This window comes from Mastomys coucha, unplaced genomic scaffold (genome assembly GCF_008632895.1).
Source record: "Mastomys coucha isolate ucsf_1 unplaced genomic scaffold, UCSF_Mcou_1 pScaffold20, whole genome shotgun sequence".
In the NCBI taxonomy this organism is placed as follows: Eukaryota; Metazoa; Chordata; class Mammalia; order Rodentia; family Muridae; genus Mastomys; species Mastomys coucha.
In genome coordinates this window covers 130,408,086-130,417,650 of record NW_022196903.1, presented here as the reverse complement: position 1 = coordinate 130,417,650, position 9,565 = coordinate 130,408,086, and the positions used below count along the sequence as shown (strand labels likewise).

Below are 9,565 nucleotides of genomic sequence, written 5' to 3'. Positions count from 1 at the left end.
AGAACTAGAGAAAGGAAAGGACCTGAGTTCAAAGCCCAGAAGCAGACATGGCAGTGTAAGTGTCCCTAGCTTACCTCGGCTGGGAACAAATGCCAAGCAACTAAGGCATGAAGTCAGAAACAAGGACGGTCACCAGAGCTTCTACTGTTCATACTCTAAAGCCCACACAGCAGCCCAGGAGCCACTTACACATACATTAACACACATACAAGTACGTGCACACACATCATACACACAAGACTACTTTTAATAGAAGAAAATGAAATGGAAAAACTCATCTCACAACAAGTACTACTTTGTCTCCAGAGAAGCTCTGGAATAAATCATAAATTAAAAAGGCAGTGCAGACAGGCATGTTGGCACAAGCCTTTACTTCCTGGGAGAGACAGAGGCAGGGGGATTCCTATAAATTGCAGGATAATCTGATCAACATAGTGAGTTCCAGGACAGATAAGGCTGCAAAGGGAGACCCTTACTTCAATTAAACAAACAAAAAAGATTTTTGAACTAAATAGAAGAAAATTCTCAAGACAAAGCAATTTGAAAAGTTAGAAAAAAAAAAACAGTTCCAATAAATATGGAAGTTAGCATACCTGTTGCTGACAAGCAGTAAAGAACATTAACATCCATAATAGAACACAGACACCTGAAAACAGTTCAGTTCACAGGAAAAACAACTAACTTTCCTACTTAAAGTTAATGACTCCACTTAACTGGTGGCAGTGTGAGAACTGCCCCTGGAAAAACAAAAACAAAGTAAACAAAATTAAAAATCTCTACACTGTTCTATTTTGCAAATTACTGTTCTGTCAAAGCCCTTATAAACGCTGATTTTTTTTTTCACATTTATTTACTTTATTCCAAGACGGGGTTTCTGTGTTGTGTGCCACTGCTGTCCCACATAGAAACACCAATTTTAAACAGCTATTTTAAACAGATTATGACCGGTGTTCACCATGTGTTTACCATAACAAAATTTCTACTAGAAAAATAAGCAACCAGCTTGCTTGACAATGCCTGTAAGCAGCACTCAGGACACTGAGGCGAGAACAGCCTAGGGCCGGGCAAGCCGCGGGAGGAGGGAGAACAAGCAGAAACAGAGCCAGAGACGGTCTCTATGAGCAGGAGGCTTACAAAGTCACAGTGCGCTCATCCAGTACAAATAACCTTCAGATATTCAAAACCGCACTGGAGCCAGGCACTTCATCCCAGCACATCGGCTTCAGAACAGCAAGCTCTAGTCTGCCTGGGCTGCTGAGGGATGCGTCTGCTGTCTCGATGAATGAATAACGACATTGACTAATAACAAATCTGAAAATATCTGATAATTAAGATTGTAATAATACATTATCATGTAATTAAAAAAATTTAGAATACTAAAATGGGGAGATAGTCATAATATCTAAGTTAAAAGAGCATGCGCTGTGCTGGGGAATGTAGCTGGGCATGATAGTGTGTACTTGGCATGCCTGAGGCCCTGGATTTGACTCACAGCACAACCAAAAAGGAAAAACGCAGGAAATTAATTAAAAATTAAGTCAGGCAGTGACCGTGCATGACTTTCATCCCAGCACTTGGTAGGCAGAGGCAGGCAGATCAAGGCCAGCCTAGTCTACATAGTGAGTTCCAGGACAGCCAGGGCAGAGAAACCTTGTCTTGGGGGGGAAGGGGAGAGATATATAAATATATATTATATATACATAATATATATATATAGCGATAAACATTTATAAACTGATCGACCACAGCAAAAAGTGAAGTCACAAAGATCACCAGAGTAGTTAGGAGTGACTCATAATACTAAATCTTTATAATGTGTAAGTGTAAAATATTCAAACACAGTACAAAACTCAAGTAATTTTAAAAAAAAATAATAATAATTTTATGACTTAATCATTCCAGCCTGATTTTTTCTAAACTATATATTTAAAATTTACAAAACTACTATTTTAAAAAACTTCAGTAATTATTCACACTTTAGTAACATAGTATGTATATGTATGTATATAAATGTATACATACATACACAGTGTATGTCAAAGCTTCATTTAATCATTACCAGACTAAAATTTCAAACTTTTAGTACTTGTTTCTGAAATACTAAAAATCAACCATTGACATTCAGACAATTCATTAATTTTAGTAAACTTAAGATTACATTTGTCGGGCTGGCAAGATGGCTCAGTGGGTAAGAGCATTGATTGCTCTTCTGAAAGTCAAATCCTAGCAACCACATAGTGGCTCACAACCACCCATAATGAGATCTGACGCCCTCTTCTGGTACATCTGAAATCAGCTACAGTGTATTTATATATAATAATAAATAAATCTTAAAAAAAGATTACATTTGTCTTCTAAGAAATATAATAGCAAATTTGTCCCATCAATATTGAAATTGCAGGTTATATAAGTGTCTCTTATAATCTTCAATATTAACCCATGACACAATCACCCATGCATTCAAACAAAAGTGCTAAGTTTAAATACATAAACTCTAGTACTAGGGAGTACAAAAATGGGGTCAGGGAGCCACCTCCGAAGTATCAAAGTCTAAAAAAGGCAGAAGTGCCTTCATTTCTTGTCCTCTGTTGTACCAGACAACACAGGCTCAAGAATCCGTATGTCAAAGCTAGACCTGCTGGCTACAGGAGGAGAAAAGACTTGTCCCCATCCTTCCATTCCATGTCATATGTCACATCATTTAAAAAAAAAAAAAAAAAAAAAACCAGCCCAAAGCGCTCCTTTCAATTGTATCCTATTATTTCTAATAGTATTTGTTTCAGGTAATAGAGATACCCCAAACCAATCGACATTATAACAGCACTTAATTTGACAACAGACTGATTTAAACGTGGGTTACATAATCAACCAAAAAAGGGACTGTACATATGAATGGCAGATGAAGTTTATGAAACCATTTTACAAGTTTTTAGACGAGTAAGAAACAAAGAGTAGAATAACAAAATATTAACTTATACGTATATTGACCCAATTGTGCTACATATAACTGAAATTTAGTGGCATCACAACTTTAATCAGTAGCACACCCATAGTTATTTTAAGAAACGAAAACCAGAACATATACAGCTAAAAAATATTTAAAGTGTACATCATACATATGTACTACAGTGCACATGTTTTTTTAAAACACTCAAAATTTTTAATTGATTCCCTTAATGCATAAGGGCATCAATATAACTTGCAATTATTGGTAAAATTCTTCATCAAAAAATAGTATGAGGTATAATAGCTTATACGTCATCACAAAATAATGAGAAATTGTCATCACAAAATAATGAGAAATTGAGTTCATTAATTATTTCTAACATCTATCTAACTGAAAAAAAACTAAACTAAAACATGATAGATTCAAGTGGTTGGCAAGCTGTTCAGGGTTAAAACTTCATTGACTTTGGATGAAATATTTCTTTTAAAAAAAAGAAAGAAAGAAGAAGGGTATTTAAAAATAATACCTGAGAAAAATGAGATTTCAACTTAACTTGTACATCCTTCTCTTGTTCTCTAAAACAATTCAAAAATAAAATAGTTTCTATTTTGAAAGTTTCTATTTTGTAAACACTGCACATCCAAAAGCGAACCGGTAAAAACAGGGTTAAAAATGTTATTTACAAAAGTGCAGCTGAAGTAAATGCACTTACCCCGAGGACACCACTAGGTGCCGATCTTATCTCCCTAAATGGAACGCGAATCCAGAAAGACTTAACTAAACGCGAAATTATAATCGAGAACCACAAGAGGCAATTTGTACCAAAAAAAATCAAGTCTGCACCGGTGAGACCGTCAGAGAAATAAAGGATTTTAAGGTGTGGGTAGGTGTAAGACACGAGAGAAACGTTCTCCTCAGAAAATGTGAAAAGAGGAGGCACGAGACGAAACCCCCTCGAGAATGAGAAAAATTAAATCTAGAACCCAAATGGCGTCCAACAAGAACATTAGCTCTTGAAAATGAATATTGCGCTTGCGCAGACACCGCCCGGCCAGCTGCTCAACTGCAGCTAGAGCCCAACCCCAAGCGATCACGTGCTCCCATGCAGCGCCCGCCCGCAGCTTCGCGACCGCGCAGGCGCACACTCAACTCCCGCAGCCGCCATAATGCGGTCTCGACTCTTCCGAAATACAATAGTCATTTCGCCGACTGTGGTTACAACAGCCCCTGGCACTCGCATATACCTTCGGGGGCGGGAGGTGAGGGCCTGGGACCCGAGTTCCTTCCTACGCAGCCGTCCCGCGCAGCCGTCCCGGACGCTGCCGTCTCAGCCGTGCGCTCCACCCGCCGCCACCGCAGATTCAAAAACAAACCCGCTTCTCCCCAGCACGCGCCGGGGCCGTTATGCAAATCGATGGGGGCGGAGCTTCGTGGGCGCACTATGTACTCCACCCACTGCGCGATCGGCCAATGAACGCGCGCGATGCCTATTCTCCATGCAAATCTCCTGGTTTTTTATTTGAATGAGGGACTTTGGCCACGCCTCCTGCCTTGAAAATGTGGCCCGTCTGCAGTGGTGGCGCTGCCGTCTTTTCAATCGCGTCTGGAGGTGGTTTTTTTTTCCGTTGGTGTTTTTTTTTTATTTAATCCTCGAGGTGGGTTTTTTTTTGTTTTGGTTTGGTTTTTTTGCTTTTGGTTTTTGTTTTATTTTTTTGCATGGAGATTCCTCAGTGGCTACCCCTCCATGAGACTTGAGGAAAGAAGTAGGTGAGTGTTTAAAAAGCGAAAAGATTTTTCCATAAGTATAGAAACCTAGAGTACAGTAATTTATTCAACTTTTTTTTTTATCTTTTTTTGTTTTGTTGAGGAAAATTCATGCAGTTTAGCCAGTCTAGCATTAAACTTGCCACCACGTAGCTCACACTGGTCTGGAATTTGAAATCAGACGGCCTCAAGCTCTGTCAAGCGTTGCTTACAGGTATCACTTAAAGTTCACGAAACTAATTGTGTTAATCATCAAGGTGTAGAGATAAACATCTTTTGAGGGGTAATGTGTAACAGAGCAAGCACTACCAATCATACCTTCACACCTCATAAATCCAACTAGCTCAGAAATAGAGAGAATAATCACTGTTCCAACAAATTGAGAGAGGCTACAGTGTATAAAAGATTCTAAATATGTTCTGTAAATCAGTAAGAGCCAGAAAAAGAAATATTAGGTGTAAAGATTAATCCCTTAAACTTAATTTCTCCCTTAAAGCATTTGTTTAATAGTATCTTAAGCAATCACTGTGTTCCAAAAGTTAAGTAGCTGTCAGTGCTGAGGAAATCTATACTCCCATGGGCAGCTGTTGCTCAATTCCCAGCAGCACTCAGGGAGGATGAGGCTGATCTTGAGAGAACAAGGGCCACCTGGGGCCACCTGGGGCCAGATCATCTGGAGCTTGAGACTGTCTCCAAAGAAACTCACAGCTCTCATTATTCTCCTGTGCTCAACAGTTCAACTAGGATGCTCAACAGACAAACCCAAGGAATTTGAAATTCAAGAAACAACAACTAGGGACATAAAATGTGGTACAGTATCCAGTGCTGGCCGGCCACAGGCTAGGCGAGGGCTCGACTAGTGAGTGATAACATCAACACAGAATTGCCAGAATCATAAGATGAACACATCACCCTCCCTCCTAAATTTAGTCCACGCCCTGTGTAATCCTTAAATCCTTACAGTTTAAATGTTAGTAGGATTTGTGATCCCAGCATTCCGAAGGCAGAAGCAGGCAAATCCATGACTTCAAGGCCAGCCTGGTTTATAGATCAGTTTCAGGATATCCAGGGCTATATAGAGAAACCCTGTTTCAAAAAAAAGGAGAAAAGGAAGAAGGTGGGTGGTTTTTATACATGTATAAAGCCATTGAGTGTGGAGAACTCAGCAAGCTGTTCTATAGAAGCTAGAGAGATAAGAATGTTGAGAGTAGTGCAGATGATGGAGATCTAGCTTGTGAAGTTTCAGAGGGAAGCAAAGACTCTACCAGGCCATTTGTGTGAAGAATCTGTGGTGTTTGGTGGGCTGGAGCTGAAGAACCAGCTGTGATTAACAAGAGACTAGAACTTTGATCTTCCGGGACGATGGACTGCTAGGGCTGAAGAAATCAGCTGTGCTCACGAAGAGACCCCTATCATTGAGGTGAAATCTTTTGGGAAGTGTTTCCTCAGAACCAACACACAAAAGATGTGTTTCAGAGATGAGCAAGGTTGTACTGCCTCATGTTGTCACCCAGATGAACCTCCAGGTAGGTCTGGGTGAATCAAACCTAGGTTCTCCAGAAGAACAACCATTTCTGAACCACCAGAAAAAGCGGTGAACCATTTCCCACACACATGTTCCTACTCTACTTCTGCCTAGTGGTGGATCTTCTGAGACCAGATCATGTGTACTAGCCTACCATCTATAACATCAAAATTCATGGTTTCAGCAAGACCGGATTTCACTGGTGGAACCCAAGCCATTGCAAGCATCCCCAGCCCGGTAGATGCAGGCCAGCTGCGGGGGTGAAGGTCCCTCTAACGCTGACTTCTGTGGGCCTCAGTCTTTCCCTGAGAAGAGGCATGCCAGTACTGGTCCAGATGAGTCCGAAGAGAGGAGAAAAAACCCAACCTTATCAAAAACTCAACAGCCTCAGCACCTTGAACTGCTTGCATCTGAGCATAAAGAGCAAGAGTCCACAGAAGTCATGAGCCAAGTCCCGTGGTCTGAATATAGATTTCTGGTCTGCAGGAAGCCCCTGGGGCTCTGGGTTCTTCCTCTGGGCTTCTGCAGGACAGTAGGCTATGGGGCCAGTCTTAGCTGTTTCACAGCATGATTGTATAAAAAGAGGAAGTGAACAACCAAAAAGAAGTCTATAGGGGATTTGTAAATTTCCATGTTTTTTTTCTCTTCGTGTGTGTGTGGAGGGGTGATATTTAAAGTTTTAAATAATAAATGTATGCTCTGAGCCTGGAGCAGGTACAAATGCCTAAGCATTTAAGACTGAATAAAAGGGACTTATTTTTTAAGTTTCTAAATTGTTTTGTTATGACCAATTTTGTGAAGGCTTCCCCTACATTTTCTTGTTTGTGGTTTTAGTTTCAACGCTTATGTTTGTTTATGTCCTTAATCTACTTTCAAGGTATTTTGTTTTATTTTCTACCATTAAGCCATGTGCCCAGCCCTTTTCTTACTTTTTTATTATTTTTGTTTATTTGATCTTTGTTTTTTCTTTTTTAATTTTTGGAACAAATTCTACAAAGTTATCCAAGCTAAATTCAATGAGGCCCAGATAAGCCTTGAACTTGAAATCCTTAGCCTTCCAGGTCTCTGGGATTGCAAATATGGGCCAGCAGTGCTGGTAAATTGAATTCTTTATATATAGTGTCAGAAGTCTGAATTGTGTATTCTGTGTATGGATCCCGGTTTCCCATGGCTTGTGACATAACTATTTTGCTACTTTACGAAGTAAGCCGCCATTTTATTACTGACAATGTCACTGTTCTTTTACATTTAGGCAGATCAGAGAACCAAATGTAAAGTGTCGTCATCATGCTCTGTTTCCCTGGACTCACTTCCGGAACCAATGATGGTATCCACTAAGGACTTGGTAAGAGGACTGGACACCCTCGTGCCTTTAGAACTGATCAAACAGTAATCCGCTCCGGTTAGCCAGACCAAAAGGGAAGGAGTCAACAGCTAATTAAGCAGAACCATGAACAGTCTGTCCATTGCTTAAGTGGAATGGCAAGGGGGATGTATTGCTTCGGTTGTCTCCACTCCTTGGGAACAGTCATGCTTCTGTTGGTTGCTTGCTTGTGGTACGGTTGCTCAAACAGATTTGGCAGTTAAGAGAGCTAAAGGTGAAATGAAGGAGACAGCATGACCCAGAAAGTGCCAGCCTCCCTGTTACCACATCTGAGTAAGGGAACTGCTAGGGTTTTGCTTCTGCCTCTCTGGTTTCATCAGATTCTCTTCTGGACACTCTAGCACTGAAAAATATAGGAAGCAAAAATATGAATTCATACATCTAGATTAAGCAAGTTGAACAAGGTTTAACCACAAGTACTTACACCTGACTTGATTTCACTGCCCAGACACTGGGTTTTAACTCATGAAAAAGGCCAATGAATCATAGTCATACCACCTCATTCTTTAAAGATGATCATAACACTTCACTTTGCACTTCTCTAAATCTCTAAGGGATTCTCTGTTTGAGGTGACTGTATATGTGCCTGGAAAAATAATCAGCAGAAACTAGCTGTACTTACAGGGACTTCATAGTTGCTGTGGTGGTCGGAATGAGGATGGCCCCCATAGGATCATATGTTTGAATATTGATCCCCAGTTGGAAGACTGGGAGGTATAGCCTTGTTGGAAGATGTGTGTCATAGGGCTGGATTTTGAGGCTTTAAAACTCTCCAGCCATCTCTAATGAAGTCACTGCTTCCTATTTTTGAGCTGGAATGTAAGCTCAGCTGCCGCTCCAGCACAGTGCCTTGCTTGTCTGCTGCCATGCTCCCTACTATGATGGTAGTGGGCTCCAATCCCTCTGAAACCATAAGTCCAATTAAATGCTTTATTTTATTAAATACCTTGGTCATGGTGTTTTATCACAGCAATTTAAATGTCCCTAAGACAGCTGCTACCGTGGAATGAATGGAAATGGCCCCATAAGCTCACAGGGAGTGGCACTGTTAGGAGGTGTTGCCTTATTGAGGGAAATATAGGATTTTTAGAAGAATTGTGTCACTTTGGGATAGGCTTTGTGGCTTCAAATATTGATGCCAAGCCCAGTCAGTGTCTCTCTTCCTGCTACCTGCTGACTTGGACGTAGACCTCTCAGCATCTTCCCCAGCACTATGTCTGATGGCAAGCTGCCATGTTTCCTGCCATGACAAAAATGGACTACACCTCTGAACTGTAAGCCAGCTGTACTGGCTGGTTTTGTGTGTCAACTTGACACAGGCTGGAGTTATCATAGAGAAGGGAGCTTCAGTTGGGGAAGTGCCTCCATGAGACCCAGCTCTGGGGCATTTTCTCAATTAGTGATCAAGGGGGTAGGGCCCCTTGTAGGTGGTGCCATCCCTGGGCTGGAAGTCTTGGGTTCTATAAGAGAGCAGGCTGAGCAAGCCAGGGGAAGCAAGCCAGTAAGGAACATCCCTCCATGGCCTCTGCATGAGCTCCTGCTTTCTGACCTGCTTGAGTTCCAGTCCTAACTTCCTTTGGTGATGAACAGCATTGTGGAAGTAAGCTGAATAAACCCTTTCCTCCCCAACTTGCTTCTTGGTCGTGATGTTTGTGCAGGAATAGAAACCCTGACTAAGACAAATTGGTACCAGGAGTGGGATATTCCTATGACAACCTGACCATGTTTGGGAGAGGACTGTGGAAGGACTTTGGAACTTTGAGCTAGAAGAGCCAGCTAGAAGGTTGTTAAGAATTCTGTGGGAGCCGGGTGGTGGTGGCTCACGCCTTTAATCCCAGCACTTGGGAAGCAGAGGCAAGCAGATTTCAAGGCCAGCCTGGTCTACAGAGTGAGTTTCAGGACAACCAGGGCTATACAGAGAAACCCTGTCTCAAAAAAACCAAAA

General features: G+C 41.3%; 2 protein-coding genes across 6 annotated transcripts in view; one reads left to right on the top strand and one right to left on the bottom strand.

Annotated features, from left to right (window-relative positions):
• Atf7ip (activating transcription factor 7 interacting protein) overlaps positions 1-4,352 on the bottom strand; it is an 86,641-nt gene extending 82,289 nt beyond the window's left edge. Inside the window, exon 1 of the mRNA XM_031383673.1 lies at positions 4,192-4,352. The gene's annotated coding sequence lies outside the window, so the exon portion shown is untranslated. The remainder of the gene's footprint in view (positions 1-4,191) is intronic.
• Positions 4,353-4,470: 118 nt separating this feature from the next.
• The window catches only part of LOC116099715 (ubiquitin-conjugating enzyme E2 Q2-like), a 121,121-nt gene continuing 116,026 nt past the window's right edge, over positions 4,471-9,565 (top strand). Inside the window, exons 1-2 of one of the 5 annotated variants that reach the window (XM_031383675.1) lie at positions 4,471-4,714; positions 7,489-7,581. In XM_031383675.1, the coding sequence (XP_031239535.1) occupies positions 7,558-7,581 (24 nt within the window). In that variant the 5' untranslated portion in view covers positions 4,471-4,714; positions 7,489-7,557. Of the gene's footprint in view, positions 4,715-4,839; positions 4,926-7,488; positions 7,582-9,565 lie in introns of those variants that run through there. The other 4 variants (XM_031383678.1, XM_031383679.1, XM_031383676.1 and 1 more) reach the window with 4 other exon arrangements.